Source organism: Labrus bergylta, chromosome 13 (genome assembly GCF_963930695.1).
Source record: "Labrus bergylta chromosome 13, fLabBer1.1, whole genome shotgun sequence".
Classification (NCBI taxonomy): domain Eukaryota; kingdom Metazoa; phylum Chordata; class Actinopteri; order Labriformes; family Labridae; genus Labrus; species Labrus bergylta.
In genome coordinates this window covers 4,787,759-4,808,513 of record NC_089207.1, presented here as the reverse complement: position 1 = coordinate 4,808,513, position 20,755 = coordinate 4,787,759, and the positions used below count along the sequence as shown (strand labels likewise).

General features: G+C 43.2%; 1 protein-coding gene across 5 annotated transcripts in view; it reads right to left on the bottom strand.

The window, feature by feature from the left end:
* Window positions 1-204: 204 nt before the first annotated feature.
* Window positions 205-20,755, bottom strand: part of mycbp2 (MYC binding protein 2) — a 71,933-nt gene continuing 51,382 nt past the window's right edge. For 3 of the 5 annotated variants that reach the window (XM_065962115.1, XM_065962117.1, XM_020652593.3), the window contains 30 exons: window positions 19,877-20,009; window positions 19,660-19,785; window positions 12,986-14,620; window positions 12,727-12,896; window positions 12,381-12,628; window positions 12,104-12,271; window positions 11,043-11,200; window positions 10,759-10,958; window positions 10,046-10,195; window positions 9,786-9,946; window positions 9,298-9,454; window positions 8,928-9,152; window positions 8,716-8,781; window positions 7,763-8,002; window positions 7,560-7,649; window positions 7,391-7,471; window positions 7,029-7,295; window positions 6,487-6,770; window positions 6,294-6,390; window positions 6,040-6,159; window positions 5,826-5,927; window positions 5,595-5,723; window positions 5,337-5,469; window positions 5,063-5,166; window positions 3,916-4,104; window positions 3,711-3,818; window positions 3,249-3,458; window positions 3,055-3,162; window positions 1,681-1,846; window positions 205-1,556 (listed from right to left, as the gene is read on the bottom strand). In XM_065962115.1, the coding sequence (XP_065818187.1) occupies window positions 1,441-1,556; window positions 1,681-1,846; window positions 3,055-3,162; window positions 3,249-3,458; window positions 3,711-3,818; window positions 3,916-4,104; window positions 5,063-5,166; window positions 5,337-5,469; window positions 5,595-5,723; window positions 5,826-5,927; window positions 6,040-6,159; window positions 6,294-6,390; window positions 6,487-6,770; window positions 7,029-7,295; window positions 7,391-7,471; window positions 7,560-7,649; window positions 7,763-8,002; window positions 8,716-8,781; window positions 8,928-9,152; window positions 9,298-9,454; window positions 9,786-9,946; window positions 10,046-10,195; window positions 10,759-10,958; window positions 11,043-11,200; window positions 12,104-12,271; window positions 12,381-12,628; window positions 12,727-12,896; window positions 12,986-14,620; window positions 19,660-19,785; window positions 19,877-20,009 (6,141 nt within the window). In that variant the 3' untranslated portion in view covers window positions 205-1,440. Of the gene's footprint in view, window positions 1,557-1,680; window positions 1,847-3,054; window positions 3,163-3,248; window positions 3,459-3,710; window positions 3,819-3,915; window positions 4,105-5,062; window positions 5,167-5,336; window positions 5,470-5,594; window positions 5,724-5,825; window positions 5,928-6,039; window positions 6,160-6,293; window positions 6,391-6,486; window positions 6,771-7,028; window positions 7,296-7,390; window positions 7,472-7,559; window positions 7,650-7,762; window positions 8,003-8,715; window positions 8,782-8,927; window positions 9,153-9,297; window positions 9,455-9,785; window positions 9,947-10,045; window positions 10,196-10,758; window positions 10,959-11,042; window positions 11,201-12,103; window positions 12,272-12,380; window positions 12,629-12,726; window positions 12,897-12,985; window positions 14,621-15,614; window positions 15,720-17,088; window positions 17,278-19,659; window positions 19,786-19,876; window positions 20,010-20,755 lie in introns of all 5 variants that reach the window. The other 2 variants (XM_065962116.1, XM_065962114.1) reach the window with 2 other exon arrangements.

The window sequence follows — 20,755 nt, the reverse complement described above, 5'->3', positions numbered from 1 at the left end:
CCTGGAGTAATACATCCTCGTGTGTTACTAGTCTCTGCAGAGCTGCACAGCAAAAGTATTTACAGAATTGATGTGAACATGAACCATTCAAACATTTCTACTAGGTTTGGCACCATTATACTTTTATATAAAAGAATCACTTGACCCACAGCTGTTGTATATAGTTAAATAAAAATGTCAACACTCATTAAAAGACACACTGTATACTTTGCGAAACAGAGAACCTGGTTTATTACCATTCAACTCCATCCACCACAGATATTACAGAGCAGATTCACAAGTATTAAGCTTTTTATATAACAGCAGCTGCTTTTTTTCCATCACTCTGTTTTTCTGACACCCCTTCCCCCCCCGGCCTCCTACAAGGGAAAAGCATTACAGGTGCACAAATTTTATTTGGTGTGAAGACTGGCCCCCCTCCAATCATTCAGCTGTAATCAGTCTCACTGTGAGGTCTTCTGTTTGTTTTTGTATTACTGTAGATTTTGGTACTATTTTGACAGAGCTGCTAATAGAATTTACATCCACCTTCATTCACTGCAGGCCAGGCTCCTCCTTCTCATTTCCAGACAACAGAAAAAAAAAATCTGACATTTAGAAGAGGGGGAATCACGACTGTCTACTGTATAAAAATGTACAGTGGCTTTATTGACATACATTCCATAGGTTAAACAGCTGCAAAATAGGAGGCACACCCAGTATTGCACTTCATTAAAAGTTCTGGCTCAAAACATAACCCAGAATATCAAACAAAACTGAAGTGAAGAGTAGCAACTTCGGAATACAGCTATTTTTGAATAGTATCATTATATACAGGATTAGATAAATCGTACACTATTTTCCTCCCAATCATAATATTCTTAACAGTCTTATCCACCGACGTATCTTTTTTTTTGTCCGTCAACCCATGATGCACTTGACAGTGGAGAATACTGTACAAGATTACGAAAAAGTTTACATACAACAATATTTTAAATGTATAGTTAGGAAGCTGGAAATACGGCCTGTTCCTTATTTTTTTAAACCCTCTCTGAGCCACGGTTGCCTTAAAGCAAATTCATTTCATATTCAATGTTACACGTCAGTGATCAGGAGGTGTGCAACGTCTATAGAAGCCGAGGGAATACAACGGCCGCATGCAAACACGTCACAAGTTTTCTTTTTTCTTCTTTTTTTAAATTTCTATTGTTTCTTTTTTTTTTTTTAAATTCAGGTTACTCTGCATCCAAAAGGAGCCACAGCTCGTGTTCGTAGCTGAGCCCGGATACTGATGTTGGTAGAAGAGCAGACCTGAGGACTCTTGACGTGAGAGCAGAAACCTGGTCCAGTGTCCAGGAGACTTGACGAATGCAAGAGCCAAGCTTTCACCGCTGAGCTTCAGCATCAGCCAGAAATCACAGTAGACGAACTGGTTTTCAGTTTAAGTCTTTGTCTTTTTGTTTAGAAGGTGTGGGCGTTTCTGCACACCCCACAGCCCAGGGCAAACTCCTCCCCTGTTGGTGGGTGAACCACATGCAAAGGGCACTCGGTTCCCTCCAGCTGCTTGCCTTTGGGCCCTGTGTCAGAAAATACAAGAACACCTCACTTAGTTATTACTGAGAAGTTATTTCAGGAAGTGACGTGTGGTGCGTATAATTCAACATTTTCCCTGAGTGCGTAGTAAACAGGATCATTCATCACCTGCAGGACAATGGGGCAGCTCCTCCTTCGGGACGCTGGTCATCCTCTGAAAATCATCGTGGCAGGCGTTGCAGAAGTGTGTGGTGCCAAAGCAGAAGAAAACAGCCACAGAACAGCAGTACCGGCATTTATACTCCAGGAAGTCTGTGCCATGCTTTGAGCACATCTGAGGGAACAAAAAGAAGAACCATCAGGAGCAGGATTCTACTTGTGTACAGAAAAGCAGCAATAAAAAAAAATACAGATGAACTAGTGTGAAGTATATTTCTTCTAGTAGATACTGAGATGATACCAGTTTGGATCTAAACAGTCTGGAGTCAAAAACTCCTTTCACACATGCACTTCACTACTGAACATGTCCTGACTTTTTAAAAGGACAGGTGCGTGTGTAAATGCAAAGAGCCTCCCTGATTTCATTCAAACTATTGTCCCCCCCCCCCACACACACACACACACACACACACATCTGTGTATAGTCAGGGTGAGGTAATAATCAGGAGCATTCACCATGGGGGAGTGGGCAAAGCGTTGACATTTTTCACGTTGAGCAGACTCTCCTTGTTTAATACTCTCTGCTGATCGTCTTAGTTGTCAACTTAAAGTTTTCCACATTTTTGTTTGTGTTGTGTAAATGTCCATAAACACATCATAGTGACATTAACCCAGAAACAGTCACCTCTTTCTGCACACACACTATCCACCCCCGTAGCGAAACCTAAGGTGTATTTGAAGTTATGAGAGTGTGTCAGACACAGAGGATCTCCGGGTTGTGAGGCAAATGTGTTCCTGATAAAATCAGAGCCTGAAAGACCTGAAATTATGTTCAAAAAAAGTCAGGAGTTCATGTATGGAAGGAACAGCAGAGAAAACATGGACGACTCAAGGAGGTCAATGACCCTGTAGGGAGCCAGGCTAGCTGTTTCCCCCTGTTTCCAGTCTTTGTGCTAAGCTAGGCTAATGGCCTGACGATCAACAGTGGCAAGAGTTTTACACCATGTAAGAAATGTATGTTTTTATTTGTAACTTCTTTAAACATACCTATTTTATGCTGTTATCTTATGCATGTTTTCACCACTACCAACTTGTCTTAATTACAAGTATTTATCTAATATTATATAGCATTAAACTTATACCCACAAAGAGCATGTACAGTAAATGCAAAAACTGTATGTGTCGATGAAGGGAATGAGAGTCGTGCCAAAGGATGTAAGAAAATATTAAGTAGTTATTCCATCGTAACATTGAGCATGTAGATGCAAGAGGTGAGTAATTTATTCTCATTTAACTATTGGTAAGAAAGAGAATATGTTTTGTTTCCCCCCTCCCAAAAAAAGTCAAATTCTTTCTTAAATTAGCCACCGTCATCCAACCAACCTGAGCCCTGGAGACGTCTGAGCACGCTCCACAGATCAGCTCACTGGGGTCGTAGTCATCTCCCTGTCCAGCCTCCGCATCGCAGCGAGCCTCCCCCCCGAAATACGCCTGAAAAGAAGAGGAAACGTTAAACCCTGAACACCTAAACACATCACATCAACAACAAACAAAAAAGTATCACAGTCACAGTGTACCTTCTTGCACTTGAAGCAGACATAGTATGCATATCTGTTCATGGCAAAGCCTGCAGGGTCGTTATGGAAACGAGCTCCTGGAGTAGTTATTGCCTCGCTCTTGTGCAGACCCTCATACTCCAGCCTCATCAGAGCCTTCCTCCTCACATCCTCATACAGCTCCTTGATGGGGTCCAGCAAGTCCTTTATCACCGAGTGATTGATTTTGTTCTGGGGCAAACAAACAAACAAAGAAACAAACAAAGAAACAGATGAGCCTAAGGTCATGAAGGTATTTCTGTTGAGTTTTCTGTGTGTGTGTCAAATGAAATTCAAAGAAATGACAGTGAACAAAGCAGTCAAAAACTGCACAGTCAGAGGAGCTAAAGTAAACTGAGCTCATTCTGCTTCAGGGCATGGTGGAAACAATGTCTCTGTTGTCTGTTAATCTCTTCAGACAGAGCAGCTAAGGTAACATCTTACCTTGCAAATGGGACACAACATGAACCCAAATGTGATTCTGGGCCCGAGCCAGCGGTTCTCAAGAACACGACGAGTACACTGAAGATGGAACACGTGAGTGCAGTCCAGCTGAGGGCAAGAAACATTGTTTAAACATTAAACGAGAGTAGAAGTAACTGAAAATCGTCCAGCTAATGGAAACCAATCGGTTCTATTTTTAAGCTACCTGAACTGCAGGAGCAGCGGAGAGAGCCTCGGTGAAGCAGATCATACACATGTCATCTGCGTCCTGTTTCAGACAGCCAGTGTTTTTGTCGCAGCCGTGCAGACATGGGAGGCAGGACTCCTCGTTCTTCACTCCTCCACAGGGGTGTCCACAGGGATGAGTTTTACTGCACGCCAGTTTAGCATACTCCTGAGGAGGTAGATATGAGAGGAACCAGTGAGGCTAACAAAGTACATCACGTATGGAATATATACTTCACTATGTAACTCTATGTTGCAAAGTATGCGTCTTGTGGAGGTATTTGTTATGCTCTGAAGTAAGTGGAAGCATCTCATCCCCTAACCACTACACTATCCACCACAGACTGTTCCTTTAAAGGCTTTATATGCGATTTTTTCATCCAGCAGATGTCGCCCTTGAGCACCAGAATGAAACCAAAACAACTTGCGCTGCATTGTTGTTTATTATGCTCGTATCTTCACACTGCATGTAAATTTACCTGAAATGAGCGTGATTTAGAAACACAGTTAAGCAGTGAGTACAGTATGTTATTCTTCTTTTCTCTAGTCCCTCAATTAAACAACTCTGATAGATAGGACTCTGAAAGCATCACAGACAGTGGGACTCAGGTGTTACACCCATTGTAGACAGTCATGACTCACAGAGTTATTTTCAGAGGATTAACTTGAGTTCTATTATGTTTAAGTGTGAAAAATCACATATAAAGCCTTTAAAGAGAAACAAACAATTATTTTTTTACTCAGCAAAAGTTCAAATCTTTTTCTCATTCTTCTATCTCCCTAGGATTCACATCACGTACAAGTTCAGTAAGCACCTATGCATCTGCTTTCTGTTTATTTAATAACGTGTAGCATTACAAAAGAATCCAATTGCTTATAAATGAAATAAATGAAAACAGACAAAAGGCTTACATACATGTTAGCAAAAATGTCATTGAGTTCTCAAGGCCTGTTTATTGTTGTATTTTTAAACAAAAGTGTGTGTACTAATTTAATACAAAAACATACATATTTTAACACCTTTACCTTCTTTGTTATAAAAAGTAGCCTACTGGGCACAAATGTAATTGACTATAAGGATGTCTAGCAGTGTTAGTTCGATAATAGTCACCAGTATTTTTAAGTACCTGACAGTCTGGGTCTGAGCAGACGCTGCCTACCGCAGACAGCTCAGTTCCATTTCTGGTACCACAGAACCTGCAGGCGTCTGAGCTGCTGGAGGCTGGTTTACCTGAAAGAATAACAGAGCCGTGTCGGAGTGGAAAAAACATCAAGTTTGGAAAGCTTTGAGGACATTGAGGAGGTTAAAGTGACATCGATATTAAAGAAATTACAAAACTTGCATTCATTGCATACATTCTTAAAAACGCAGTGTTGTTCCTGTCCCTGTTGCTAAGTTACCTGTGTGCTCCCTGAACTCCACCATGGCCTTCATAGTCTTGGAGTCTGCCAGAGCCATGAGCCAGAAAAGTTTTGTCCTCCCGCAGCCTTCATGGAGATCTACCTTTATGGCCTCCTCTTCCTCCTTAAACACCTGAAAGCGTAAAAAGAAGATTCGATTTAGCGCCAGCTCATCGTTTTATACTATTGAATAATCAGCTGTTAATTGGAAGTCTTTATCATGCTGACAAAGTTGGAGGTGTGCCATCCAACTCTTACCTGTCTCTGGTGGGAGCGTGTGCGGCGGTGCAGGTGGAGGAAGCGGTCGCAGTCGGTGCAGAGGTTGCCGCACATGTTACACAGGATGATGGCTGCCGTCTCCCCGTCATCGTGGTTGTCACACATGGGCTGTGGATACAAGAGCGTGAAATGAATTTTGTCATTCCTTTGATCAGCCGTCCCAATTGTTTTTCTCACAATGATGCTCTCATTCTGTGCTGTCACTCTCACCATCTGCTTCTGCTGCCCATCTTTGCCCATCCAGCGTCCAGATGACAACCTGTCCACGTGGTCCTGATCCAGCACGCACAGTGAAGCTAAAGCCAGCCACAGCTGCAAAACAGAACGGGACACGATACATGATTATCTGTTTAGGTATTATACATAATTTCTAAACGTAGATTTATGCTTTCACGTAACGACTTCATTCGAATTGGCTCCATACCCTTGTTGTGGCGATACAGCGTACAGGCGACCGATGCTCCTCCTCCATTTTGGTCAGCGCTATGATGGTCTCAGCTATTGCATTTTTGGTGACTCTGGACCAAGCATCCGAAAGGTGTCCCTGAAAACAAAAAAAATAACTGTCTAAGAGGTGCTCTTTCAACAAATAACATCGAATGAGACGGCAAATTTGGTTCAAAATCTAATTCTGCTTGTAGACATCTATAGGTAAAGATTTAAACGACAGGAACTCACAGCTGCCATGTCTTTAACCAGCTTTATGATGATCTCTGCTATCTGAGGAGGAGTCGACCCCTTCATCCACCAGTGGCTCTCACCTCTGCGAATGTAGCTGAGAATGGCAAAAAAAAAAAAAAAGGCAATAAGAAATCAAACAAAATACATGTTGTTTAATAATCTAAGGAAATGTTGGAGGCATGGGACTTACCTGGAGTTGAAGATCATAGGCAGGGTGACGGTAGTGACCCCTTTTCCCGCAGCCATGCCGGCCGTGCCAGAGATGGTGGTGCCTTTGGCTTTGAGCTGCACGGTGAGTGCTTTGGCGATGCAGCCCAGGAACATGTCAAGGATGCAGAGCTTGTTCCAGTCACCCTTTTCCGTGGAGTGGATGATGTCACTGATGTCTGCCGGTGGAAGCGCCTTCACCCCGATGATGCTGGCAAGTCGGACCGGTGTGACCTCTGGAAGGACACGTCTGAGCAATGATGTGACCTGAAAAGAAGTGAGAATGACTGGTGAGAAACATGAATAGGATTTATTCTTTTCAGTGTAAAACAATGTGTTAAAACAGAAAGAACTGTTTGTTTTTTTAGAGTACCAGTACATGTTACAACTTATGATACACCCAAGGCGTTTTGTTGAGGAACAGTTATTGTGAGCATGAATTGGTTTGTTTACAAGAAAACCCCCACAGAGTATCTTTAAAACACCAAACTACTCCTCTGGCCGTGTGAAAGTGCTCTCGCCCACCTGTCTCTGTACTCTCGGGGAAGCCGTGTGCAGCAGAGAAAACAGGTCTTGCATAAGCGTCAGCTGCTGAGCGAGATACTGGCGGCCCACGTTGGAGCCGCTCAGAGCGAGCACCATGGACAGGAGCTCGAAGCAGTAAGCGTCCGAGGAGGCGTCGTCGTCGCTGGGCTGCGAGTTGGCGTTCTCTTTGCTGGAGATGGCGTGTTCCCACTCCTCCCTCACACGCGTGGCCTCCATGCGGATGGCCTGGACTATGTGCGCGCACACCTGGAAATGGAAAAACACCGCTTAGGTCAGAGGGGAAGAGATGGAAGAGAATAAAAAAGGTATCATTTGAATGGTTTAATGAAGTGGCTGTTGACCTGTTTCTGCAGGTTGGTCAGTTTGCTCCTGCTGAAAATGATTCCCACCATGTGTTCTTTGAGGTCTGCATCAGATGGTGCCTAGAAAAAAGGAAAAGGGAAAACGTTAGTTTAAGGTTTACTCAGTAATGGAGTCAGTTAAAGAGTGTATTTGTTTCAAACTTCAAACCTTATCTTCTCCCTCGGGTGATGACAACAGATTTTTCTCCTCCTGCTCAGGAGTTGGCTCAGCATCTCCACAGATAAGTTTACCAAAGACCTAAATGAACACAACAAAGTGTAAACACTTGAGTCCTAGAAAACTACAATATGCTAATAAAACAAAGAATCATCAGGTGATTCTAAGAAGTATGTAGGAAGCAGCGAACGGACCTGTGATGTGATGAGGCGAAACACTCTGAGAGTCTCCGCCTCACAGTTCTTCTGCTGGGCCATGCTGGCTGAGATCTGTCCAAGAATCTTGATGCTCTCGCCCTCTTTCCAGCCGAGGACCTTAACCTGGCGCACCCTCAGGGTGTTCTCGGGGCCCTTCAGTTCCACCTTGATCACATGATGATCCCCACCAGGGAGCTCACTCGTCACCCAGCCCATGTGACGCGAGTCGAGGTCGACCTGGGACGAAAAGGAACAAGGAGGACAAGGACAAGGACAAGGAGGTTTGAATATGTTCTACCACAGGAGCATGCAAACTGTAGCGCTATATCAACCAGCCTTATAAAACCACCATCTACTTTAATACGTCATCAAGTACTTCAGATAAGTTCATCATGATTTAGTGAAGAAAGGATAAAGAAAGTACATTTCTATATTTTAAAATGTATAAAGCACATAAAGAGGCTGAACATGGCTTTGATGTAAGTGAACCAGATTTGGTGTGCACTAAAAAAAATACCCTTAAACTTCAACATCATTTTCACTTGGCAACCATTTTTATAATTTGTTGAAGATATGACAGCTAACAACATAACTATGTAATCTTTTTATTGTTTAATAATTTTTTCCTTTTTTTTAAATTTATTTTTATTTTTTCTGTATTTTTTTTCTGTATTTTATTATTTTCTGTCTGTTATTTATTTGTTTACATGTCAGTTTATCCTTCTTGTCATTGTCTGGCTGCAGGCTTACTGATGACCCAGTGCTCGGGGATTTGGGGATTGGACAGGTTTTCTTTCTGACTGTGTTGTTTGTGCTGTTGTTTATGTTTTTGTGATATATTTGAAAAATAAAAATAAAAAGACCTTGATCAAAAAAAAAAAATCTTCAACATCATTCATTAAAGCACAAATTAAACTGGTTATACTGATATAACAATAAACTGACCATACCTGTTTGATTCTGCAGAGGTCCTCGACTGCTTTTCCACACAGAAATGTCACTGATGTGACTTTGTTCTGAGGATATCACAAGAAAAAAACATTAAAACAAATCCATAGAACAAGACTTTGCCTAATAGCCTACTGCATTTAAACTATATTTACTGTGTTGTATCCTCTTTAAACTAACAAATGAATGTCGGGTTTTGCTGTTGCCCTCTTACCCCGATGTCTCTGGAGTTGTCCACATGCACAGACACATTGGAGGCGTTTATTCCCTTCACACAGCTGATGGTGATGCTTTTGGTTTTGTTCTTGTCCTCATCTCCAGATTCCCAGAAGGTCTCAGTGGAGCCGTCTGTGAGGCTGCCAATCATCGCAGGACGGCTGGACGTCTTGATGTCGACTACGCTGGTCAGATCCTTCAGACAGGTCACCAGGCACAGATCCTGTTATCACACACACATCTGTCAGGTTAATGTGTTGTCATATAAACACAGATTCACGCAGTAAGAGCATTACTGATTGAACTGTGAGGACCAACAGGTGATTGTTCCGATGTGTTTGTAAGTAGATACGTGGTAGTTTTCTTGCCTGACTCATTGCTTCATAGCCTGACTGCACACTGATGTTGAAGCTCTCCTCGCTGTCTCCGTCATCCGACTTGGACAAGATGTTATTGATGTGATGGAAAACGTTGCTCTGGTGAAGGAACTGGTGGTCGGACTGCTTGAACTTGAGACTCCAGCACCTGATAGAATAAGTCATCAAGAAAATGTGTTAACTTAGAACCCAAGAAAGAGCAAGCGGTAGGAGATATTTCATACAATTTCACTTGAACAGTGGAAACATTCATAACTGGTCCCTAGAATGAAAAATGTGCAGAATGTCCCACGGGAATTTAATTTATTACTCATTTATCACTATAATACTTTGTTACACTCTCTTGGCAGTTCAGAAAATAGTTCCAAGTGCTGCCAAAATGAATTTCATTGCATTGGACATGCAAAGACAATAAAGTGTATCTCTTTTAGTGATTATTTCTGGGTTGGTATCGGCCTCCGGCAATTCCCAAACTGTACCTAAGTGCCATCTGTTGAAGTGAACTCCCGCTGGGAAGTGACATCATGAGGTCAGAGATGGTCTGGAGGAGGCGGTGGAAGGTGTGGGGGAGAGGATGAGCTGCCTCCCCGGCAATAACAATGTCTGACAGAGGATGTTCACACACGCCGAGGTCTCTTTCCTGTAGGATGCACGAGTGGAATTGAGCGTTATTAGAAAATGCACAGACATGGAAAAAAAAGTATTACTGCTTTCATGTAAACTCTGACTAGCCCAATACCTGTTCAACAACTTCCTTGTTCCCTTTGTTCTCATCGTCCTCCTCATCCTCGGGTTCAAACGGTGATGGGGTGAGAGATGCTACAAAATGCCAGAGGATGTCGTGCAGGGAGGTGGTCTGAATCACATTGCACAGCAGCCAGTTGAAAGCCTGAAGGGGACACACAAAAAAAAAAAATCACTGTAATTAGTCTCAATACTGTGCATAGTAATAGTCTGTCTTCCTGTTGTGGTGCCGCAACAGGCAGCAGCTTGCTACAGCTGTTCAACATCGTTCTTTGACTTTTTATTTACCTTCTTAAAGGATATTCAACGTGATTAATAAAGTTTTATCTTATCTTATCGTATAAGCTATGTACTAATGATGTGCGCTACTAGCCAACGTAACACTCAAACATCGTCCCCCTCGCTAGTCTGCACCAGAATTACAAGGTCGGCTACACAAATCATTATTTTTATACCATGGCTCTAAGTGCCATCTTCGATTTTGACTGTTTTCTGATTGTTTCTTTACTTTAGACTTGTCTGTCCAACTTACTTTAGACTTGTTGGAATTTAAATTCCTGTTCTATTGAGTAAGAAATGAGTCACTAACAACATCCCTACTGTGTACAGATATTTCATTGATAATCAAACAATACCCAGAACACAGATTGCTGCACAAATGGCTAAATAGAACTAGTCTGAGCTCTGAGATTCAAATAGATGAATTACCTCCATGGCAAACACCCTGCAGGCAGACTTTCTCAGTGCATGCCTCATGGCCACCTCCAGGCCCTCCAGGTCGTGATGCTGGATGACAAAGGCGAGGACGGGCCACTGGAAGTTCCTTTCCCCTTTACTGAGGGAGCCGTGAGCCGAGATCAGCCTGGAGAGCTCAGGAGACGGGTGCCGTAGCAGCGAAGATCCCACCTCTGTAATGAGACGAGAGGTTAGAGGTTACATTGGATGCTCTAATTCTCTCGTATAACGCTCGTATCATGGTATGTAATAATTACCTGCATCTCCACTGTGCACCCTGCGTCTGGGCACGGCTTTCACCCGAGCTGGTGAAGGCGAGTGTTGCTTGTCGTACTCCGATGCTACGACCGAGTAAGACCTCTGGAACACTGTTCGTTTGGCCGTGTCGCTGTCTGTGATGGGGCTGGTCTCCAGACTGAAAGACAGTCAGTAATGGCAAAAAAAAAAAAGACTCTTATTGTTTAGCCCTGCAATTCGATGACATCAACACTTCAGGCCGTTGATATAACCCTTGAATAATTGTTTAGGTTTTGTAGAAAATAAAAAAAGCGTACTGACAAAAAAAAAGAAATCTCCTATGTGTATTCATTAAAGGAGATACTGAAGGAATTTTATGTTGAAAAGGAGAAAAGAAGATACAATAAACCACCTTGTTAAGGTAGTTATCTCTTTTTCTTTATGAAAACACCTAAATGAGTCTGTAAGTATGAATGGAGCAAGAAAACTCTTTTGTACAAGACAAGTTAAAGGTGGCCAGATAACAAGGCATAACAATGGACTTCAAACAAGAGGAAATTAGATCTGCAGCAGGAGACAGGAAACAACAGATACACAATGGACAACATGAGAAAAATACAGACATACAGAAAATCCAGGTCAAGTGAAAAACAGGTACTGTACATCAACCACACTGAGCCAGAAGCTGAAACAGTTCACACACACAGAACAGGAAAGTGGATTTAGTCAAATAAAGTGCCGTACAGTCGGTAAAATAATTTATTTTGGAGCACGTATTCTAAACTAAATGTTAGCTCTAAAACTATGTAGCGGTCCGAGGAGATAGTCGGTGTCAAAATCAAAATTTTCTTCTTGGCTGTTCCTTTTATTTATTCATCAGTGTGGAAAAGTCAATAAAACGCCGATCGACCATGACTCGATATCATGCATGTGCGACGTTCTATGTCATGTATACAAAGAAGAAGATGGTGAATGAGAACATCTGTAACAAGGAGTCACAGTCTGAAATGTACTCGTTGTGTAAGCATGCACACAAAGGGAGATGGGAAGTGATTAAAAGCATAGTACTATGAAGTGTTACCTAGGGGGCATTGATTTCATGTTGCTCTCTGGTTCCTCAAACACATTTGGACAGGCGTCAGGGGTGACTGAAATATAAGGCGCGGGAACGGACGTCGATCGCAAATACCTCATCTCGTCCTGGAAGAGGTTATCATCCTGGTAGGCCCCAAAGTTCTCGGTGTGTTGCCTGAGGGACGAGAGGAGAGGGGTCTCAAATCTTTTATGAAGGCAACATGTTTCTGCAGGTAACTGATCTGTTAAAAACAAAAAAGTGAATAACTGAGCTGTTAGCTTACCTTGCGAGGGTCTGAAGGTACAGACAGCCCATTTTGTTCGGGATTTCGTCTGACACGCCCTCCTTGAGGCTGGGGAGCAGCTGGGAGTGAAGCGGCCGGGGTGGATGGTGACACAGCATGCTGGGCTCAGCAGCACTGCTGAGGGAGAGCAGGAACAAAGCGTTTGCCCGGATCACCTGGTGAGCCTCCATGGTGGGCAGAGCTCTTGGAGTCTTCACCTGCAGAGGTTTCTTCCTGGACTGCTTCACCTGGAGAAAAAAAAACACAAGCAGGAAGTCAGAATCTTTTAAAAAGCGGGATACAGTAGCACATATCCAAGCACCAAAGACAAGCATCAAGAGGCTACCTTTTCCCTCGCTGCAGTCTGTTTCTCTCTCAGGTATTTCTCCCGACAGCGATCACACACGAGGTACCAGGTGCTGCCCCCGATGCCTCCGTCTCCACAGTTCCCTGCCCAGCCGCCACAGAAGTGTCCGATGCTGTTGTAGCCCTGGCCTCCAGCGTAGCGACCGCAACCTGACAAACAAATTCACAAAGAAGAACGTTAAAGGCACTGATTGAATTTAGGAGATCATGTTAGTAAGAAAACGTCCCTCTGTTCCTACCTGGGTGAGCCTGTCTCATGTGGTAGGTGACAGGGTAAGGATGAGACTCCCCACACAGCTCACAGATAGTGTCTTTTTCGGGTCCACCCATGGCCAGCTGTGCCATCTCTCCGAACAGATTCCCCCTCGGACGCACCTCCGCCTTCTCCCGTTTCTTCTTCTCCTTCTTCGACTTCTTGCCGTCTTTCTCGTGCTCCTTCTTTTTCAGGATGGCGCTGGAGCCCGGGCTGGGGAAGATCATGTTCTGAGTGGCCGCCTTTATCGTGGCCATGGAGATGTCCTCCCAGAACGCCACCAGATGCTGCAGCGTCAACGGCAGGATGGACTTCGCCCTCATGGACGGATGAGAGGTCATCTCGTAGGAAGCGGCCTCTCCTTTCCCGTCCTCGCACTTCTCCGGCAACGGAGGCTCCTTCAGCATGGAGAGCACCTTGTTCTTGTTGATGCTTCCCATTTTGGAGATGTCGGGCCCGTGCGGCGCAATGTTGAACATGTTGAGCGCCGAGGAAATCTCTAAGGAGTGGCGGTTCTTCAACTTGCTCTCCTTCTCCTCGGCGCCCTGTCCTCCCAGGGAGCTGCGGATGGGGGCGTGCTCTTTGGTTAAGTCTGGGTTGAACTTGAGGAAGGACGAGCAGGCCATTGCGTCGTGGACGATACCTTCATGCCACAGGAAAGCTGCAAAGACAGCTCGTGCACATTCGGCCACAGAGGGAGACATGGCCTGTTTGGCGGGTTCTGTGACCCTCGATGTGCTCTCCCCTTTAAACAGAGGCCCCGATTTGTCCTTTTTGGGCCGCGTGTGTCGGCTGGAGGTTTTGCGGCTGACCTTGGGCGACGAGCGACTCTCCAGCTCCTCTTTGACGGGGGCTTTGCCGATGCTAAAGTGCACCTTGCATGATCCCTCTTCGTTATTTTGGGCCTCCAAGTTCTCATCGTTGCCCTCGTCGTTTGAGAGGAGAGCACTAGAGCAGCACACCTCCACCACCTCGCTATGAAGGTTTTCTTGGGTCACATGGGGGGAAGGAACCCGATTCTCTGCATTATTATGCATTCCTTTGTTTGGATCTTTAGGAGAGAGTTTGGGTTTGGGAGAGGTAGATCTGCCCCGAAGCGGCTCTGTAAGCGGAACCTTCTTCTTTCTTAGTGTGTCTGGATCAAGAGTGTATGAATCTGATTTGGACCTCTCCCGGGGAGGGTCCAGCCGTGCTTTGGAAGGGCTGACTTTAGGTGGGGTGTTCTTGTCATGGTGGGTTGAGGAGGAGTTCTGGGAGGAGGTGCTGGAGGGACTAGACCTGCCTGAGGAGGAAACGCTCTTCTGTTTGGGGGAGGAGGAGCGAGAGCCAGGGTTTGGAGACTCGGCGCGTAGTCCAGAGTTTCTCCCGTCAGCCTTTAGGGCCTGCAGGGTGTTGTGATTGGGCGAGTGGGAGCGGCTGTGAGAGTCCGACCTCAGCTTGCCCGTGTCTGAGCGAAGGATGAGGGCTTCGCTCGCTGAGAGTCCACCTTCCCCCGTCTTAGTCCTGCTCTGCTCCGATGAGCGGCTTCCCCGCCCTTCCTGTTTGGGCGAGCGGTTCTCCTGTCGGTGTTTGGAGGCTGGAGACATGGGCCGCGCTCCGGACATCAGGTTCCCTCGCTCGCCTAAACGTTAATAATTTAAAAAATTGTTACACCACAAAAGTGGACTAAATTAACTAAGTTAACATGTGGCCATTTTACTCTACACACAAACAAATCAAGACCTGCATAAAATAAAACATTGGAGCATTGAATCTAGAAGGTTAAATGAAATGAAAGGAAGAAAGACAGAAAACTGAAGTCTCATAGAAAAGAGTGAGTGATATATTTTCTGATTATTATTATTATTGTTGAAGACTTTTAATTTACCAGCTGGGGAATATCTCCCACAACTTTGTCCGTCTACTTTTGTACAAGATAAACTCTTGGATGGATGAAGACAGCTGGTGGGTTATGGAAAAAGCTGATGAACGATGGATGCCAGACCAGGCGTGGGGCCTCTACCACTAATACAGAATCCAGCCTTAGAGATTGGGATTCCAAAGTTGAATTGATAGAAGTCTAGTAGCCACAGACACCTTTCAGCTTTCATTCATTTTTCTTATATGTTAAGACAAGTCTCACTGAAGGGCCGCAGTTAAAGAGTTTGTCCCTAGCTAACAGAAAAACCCTTCAGATCTTTGAACAGGTTGCGTCCAACAGACTCAGACAGATGAGTGGCTGATTTCTCTTTTTAATGTTAACGTCATTAATTTAACATTTTCCAAACATTTCCCTGCTTATTTATCATGTTTAAATTAACAACTTGCCTCATCAATGGTTATTGATTTTTAACACCATATAAGCACTATTTATTTTGTATTTGTTGTACATTATTTGTTAAGTCTTACAAGCTTCACTCACCAATGTTAATTGCTCTACAGATGTTGTTTGTGATGTGTGTGTGTGTTCTTTTGCTCTGCTGTCATGTATGCAAACTTTATACATACTGATATTTGTACACAAATTAAGTTCCACAAGGATAAATAAAGTTATTTGGTGTGTTTTTGTGTGTTCTTGAGTTCCTTCCCACCCTCTGTTCAGTCTGAGGGATGCATTGCATGCTGTGATTACCCACCCTTTTGCCTGAGAGCGACAGATGAGAGAGCAGTGCCATGCCCAGCCACTGACACGCTGCTTTTGTGCACGCGCTCACGAGAAGCAAGGCTGCGAGATGAACCATCTACAGCGGAAAACAGTGGAGCAGGTAATGAAAAAAAAAAAAAAGGGAAGCATTGAAATGCAAGAGGGATGCCACAGAGAGAAAGACAGGAAGCACAGAGAGGCAACGGGGTCAAGTCATGAAGGTGAAATAGGAAATAAAGATTTAAAGGTAAAATGTAAAGAGTAATGACAAAGATCAATGAAACAGAAATGTAGAGAGGACCACTTATAGAGAAGGAACAGAGAGAGTACATAGCCCAGGAGGTGTTTGTGCTATCAGTTTCATATCATATATGTAGTTTGTTTCCTCCCCTCATGCGGAACATTTGGGATGCCACCAGATGAAAGTTTCCGTCTTTGTCACAACAACAAAACATTTAGGATTCGCTCCATTTTACGGCACACAAATCCTTTTTGTGTTGAGTAGATTTAAAGGATCTCAGAGACAAAAATCCATTGTTTTTAAGAGCCTCATGCTAAATTTATATGCATCATGTTCAAGATCAAAGAAAGTAATTGAAGCAATCTATAGAGAGTAAACATAGGGCAAGACTGATGACATGACACGAATGTGATAAGTGAACTGTGTGGTAAATCCACAAAATGAAGCAAAGAAATTTGATCTTTTTTTTTTAGACACCTTCTGGAGCTCTGTAAGGAAATGACCACCATATAAAAAAAAAAAAAAAAGATTCACAAAAGCAGAAAGACAGTAGCATTACGAAGAAGAAGTCGACAGGGAGAAAAGAGAGCTACACAGGCTGGAAAATGTACACACACACAAATACTGTATTTGATCCTGTTCTGACATAAAGTTGTTTAAATTGTATTTGAATAACCCAGAAAACTCATTTTTTTATAGTTCCATGATAAAGCTGATTTTTATAAGCGGACCTAACCACTATTTTGTCGTTTTTGCGGTGAAGCTCTGGCTGTTTGAGGCAGAAAATGACACAAGTTGTTAATCAAGGATGAAATATGCAGATCTCACATTAAAGCAGCAAAGAAAAAGATGAGAAAAAACAAGAGAAAGCTGACTGAACAAGAGAGCAAGCAGAAAAAATAAGCGACTTAGCTTATTACTTCAGCACAAAGAATATACCTTTAACAAGACGTTTAGCCTGGGATTAAAGTTTGAAATCTTGTTTTTTAAAAACTCCAGTTAGTGCATGACGAGGTGGTTTCCCCTTGGTTTGTTCTTTAAAATCAAGATTCAAACATTTAAAAATAGACACCGTAGCTTGTTAAGTATATTGTTGTATAATAGAACATAATATGGTGTGTCCTGTGTCAAACATCACCTATGGAATCATTATAGAACAAAACAGAAAGGAAAAGGTTCGACACCTTTGCAAAGCAAGCGCTGTCAGAAAGCAGGACAGACTTACTCAGAAGCTGTGGTTGTGGCTGAGACAGTTGGGAGGGGGATTGTCCAAACACAAATGGGCTGTGGACAAGGGAGGAGGAGGGAGGAGGTTGGGCGGCTTGCTCAAATACGGAGGAGGAGGAGGAGGAGGGAGCTGCTGAGAGGAAGGGCCCAGACTGAATGGAATTCAGTATGGCGCTCAGCCGGTCACCTGCAAACATGGAGACAGAGGATGGGGAAAAACTACAGCTTGTGCTATGGTTTGAGGTTTCCATAGGGGGGGTGGGGAGGGGTGGGGGGGTGGTGGGGGTAAGAATCATTCAGGGTGTGTTTTCTCTGTCATTCAGTCACTTGACAAATGGGAGGAGCTATTTTTGTGCTTCCATGTTCCAAGAAGTGAAGCCCACTATTTTGTTCTCTGTTTGGATGAGCGTTCCAAAAAAAAAAAAAAGGAGAGGACGGGCCTTACTGTTTGACTGAAAAGTCAGGAGGTACGAGCTTCCTTTGCTGACTCTGCTTAAGGCAAGTTGAAGCAGAAGATTGGGCTTAACCTGAACTGGTAAGAGAAATTCAGAAGCCGTAGTTTAGAGGCGTTTTCTTCCAAAGTCCAGTTATTAAAGTTGTTGTGAGGATTGCAGAACAAAACGGACAAAAGAAAGAAATCACATTGTCATCCCTTTATGAAGGTAAAAATGATGTCAGAGCAACTTATCAGCTGTCTAACCTGCAAGCGTCTGAAGTAATAGAATACTTCCAGGACCTGAAGCTCCTCCCATTTAGCATCTCTATTTGGGCAAAGGATATAGAGAGGGAGGGGCAGAGAGGGTTCTCCGCTTGATACCGTCTATTTCTAAAGAGAAGAGGGTCCTCAGCTGAAGTCTTGTATGTTCTCTGAGACCTTTCTCCATATTCTGCACGTTCAGCTGACACTGCATCAGGCATCATTCAAAGGTTCTTACTAGTTGTCAATCAGATACAAAACTCAGTCACTGAGTCGTTTTTTGGCCCAAAAAAAAAAAAAAGAGAGACTGCTTTGTTAAAGCACAGCTGGGAGAAATGGACCATCATGGGTTGCTCAGAGTTTGGCTCAGGCTGCCGTCTCATGCTGACCAGGCTGAATGGATTCATTTTGCCGCCTTAAAAGCATGACTGATTCATCCAAAATGTTGTTCAAAAAAAGTGACACAGAAACAAACCAAGAAAATGTTGGTTTCTTAAAGAAGATGCACCGCACCTCAAGAGGTGGTGTTGAAGAGAACGAAAGCTGAAAAGGTATGACTTCATCTCCATGTCAGAAGTGTGGCTTCATCCATAAACATCCTATTTAAGTCTAAGGTTTGTCTTCCTCAAGTGACTCTGAATGAAGTCACCTTTGAACATGTCATGGCTTAATATGAGCTTTTTTGGTGAAGCTGACATATTAAGTTTGATTACAATCCCACTCAACTGCAGTGGGACATTCATTCACATTTAGTGTATTTGAGCATTATCCAGACACTTACAATGACAATAAATTGAGTCTTTGTTTTTACTTAAACTATAAGCAGTGAAAGAGAAACTGTGTATAATGAGGTTTAGCCGTGGTTAATTCTTAAGCGGGGCTGTGTGCGAACAGGTCAGCCTCTTTTCTTTAAGGGTTAAAGAAGAGATGGGAGGTAAGCCATCTGAAGGACATTTGACAGAGTGTCAGCAGGACATACAGGGAAGACGGTTTATAGAAAGATTTGGGGCCAGCCAATCTTGGACAGTGTGGCAGTCAGAAGTGATCAGTGTTAAACAATATTCTTAGAAAACAATGATTATGTTAATGATCAAATGTTCTACAAGAGACTAAATTAAGGCAACAAAAGGGGAAAGAGTGAATCACAGATGTGTGTATGATCATCGGTATTGGACTAGCCCACAGTACCCAACTATGTGCAACCTGTGGTTTTCTAAATGACTGGAAGCACATTGACTGGCCCATGCGCACACACACACACACACACACACACACACACAAACAGACTTACAGGCATATATGCCTGACATAGCAAAGATGTGAGGCATGAAATAACAGTAAAAAAGACTTAAAAGCATGCATAAATAAAAAGAGATAACAGATCGGTGACTGACGACTCGACTGACTGACCCATCCTAGATCACAAATAACTTATCGCTGCTCTTCATCATTATCATTATTTTAATATAAGAGTAAAAGATCAGTGTCTGCATAAAAACAAAGATGGTGGTATGTACCCAAAGACTTGTTTTATGCAGATACAATTCTATGCTGAGGATGGGACAGTGTACCAAACTGCTGTGAGGAAAGTCTCAGACTAAAGAATGGGCAGTAGTCAGTTGTAGTGAAGCTCAAAACAAAGCAGGAATTTATCAAGACAAGAGTGCAGGGTGGAGTCAGAGGTGAGGTGTAAACACATAGGTATACATCAGTACTGGTTAAACATTCATCATCACTCCAAATCTTTGGCTAAAGACGCGAATATACAGGATAAAACAAAGCCAGTGTCGAAAGAGAAGTGATATAAAGATTAAGGAAATGTTTTTTTTAAATGTCCCTCTTTAATCTTGAACACATTAGGTTGACCCTTACCTTTGTTGTTGGAGATGCCGTAGTCGAAGCCCTGTGCACCGTTCGCAGTTGCGGCCCTGTTGAAGGCCTGCACAGAGAAGGGGCTGGGCGGTGGGGTCTGAGCCCCGTGTTCAACAAGTACTTGTTCTACAAGAGCAAAAATAAAGAATGTTTTTTTACACTTTCTGAACTATTTTGAAGATTAAAAAAAGAAAATTCTCTTGGTGATTTTGCTTACCGTCATCATGACGTAGATACTGAGTCCCTCCGCGGTCCCTGGCCAAAGACCAGGCCTCGCCCTCATCGCTCTCACAGAACTCTACTACACTGTTCTTATCCAGCTGCACCCACGTCCCCTCTGAGTTGACCACCTGATACACAAACAACACTATTTATCCATACTCACACACCCTATCAACAGTTCTCTATTCAAAAAATTAAAAAAAACAGTCAGTCATTATTCATTTCAAACCCAGTCAGTGCAATCATATTATTACTGTGCAGAAACATGACACAATGTCTTTTCCAGTAAATCAAATACATGCAAACATCATTAACACATTAAAAATCCAAAGCAGCAGATCACAGGGTTTTGATTTTGTGTATCAGCAGACACTGCAGGACAAAACCAATGTAGTAAAACTTACTCTAATAGCGTATTGCATGAGGTTGTTTTTTCTCAATTTCCTAACATACATCATTTTTGATAAACAAGACAAAGACGGAGGTATTAGTATGTGCAGGCTGAAACTCTCAGATCCACACAGGGCATACAGGCTCAGAGAGGAAACTATTGAACAGCATGACACACCACAGCAGCCATTGAATGGTCATTTCCAACAAAAAAAAACAAAAAAAGTGGGGAAGGCTCCGCTTATCACCAGGCAAAGAGACGATTTAGAAAAGTTATTGAAAGCATTTTTTTTTTTCAAGAAAGTCACAATCAAGGCACAGAGAGGCTCCAGCAAATTAGTGATCAGACTTCCACTGATAAGTCTCAAGGCAGCTGATCATGACCCCCCTGAAGCTGCAATGGATTTATAAAGTTGAAATTAGTAGGTCAAGAAAGCACGCGGAAGATGTTGCAGCCACAGGAGCTGATAAGCCCTCAATGAGA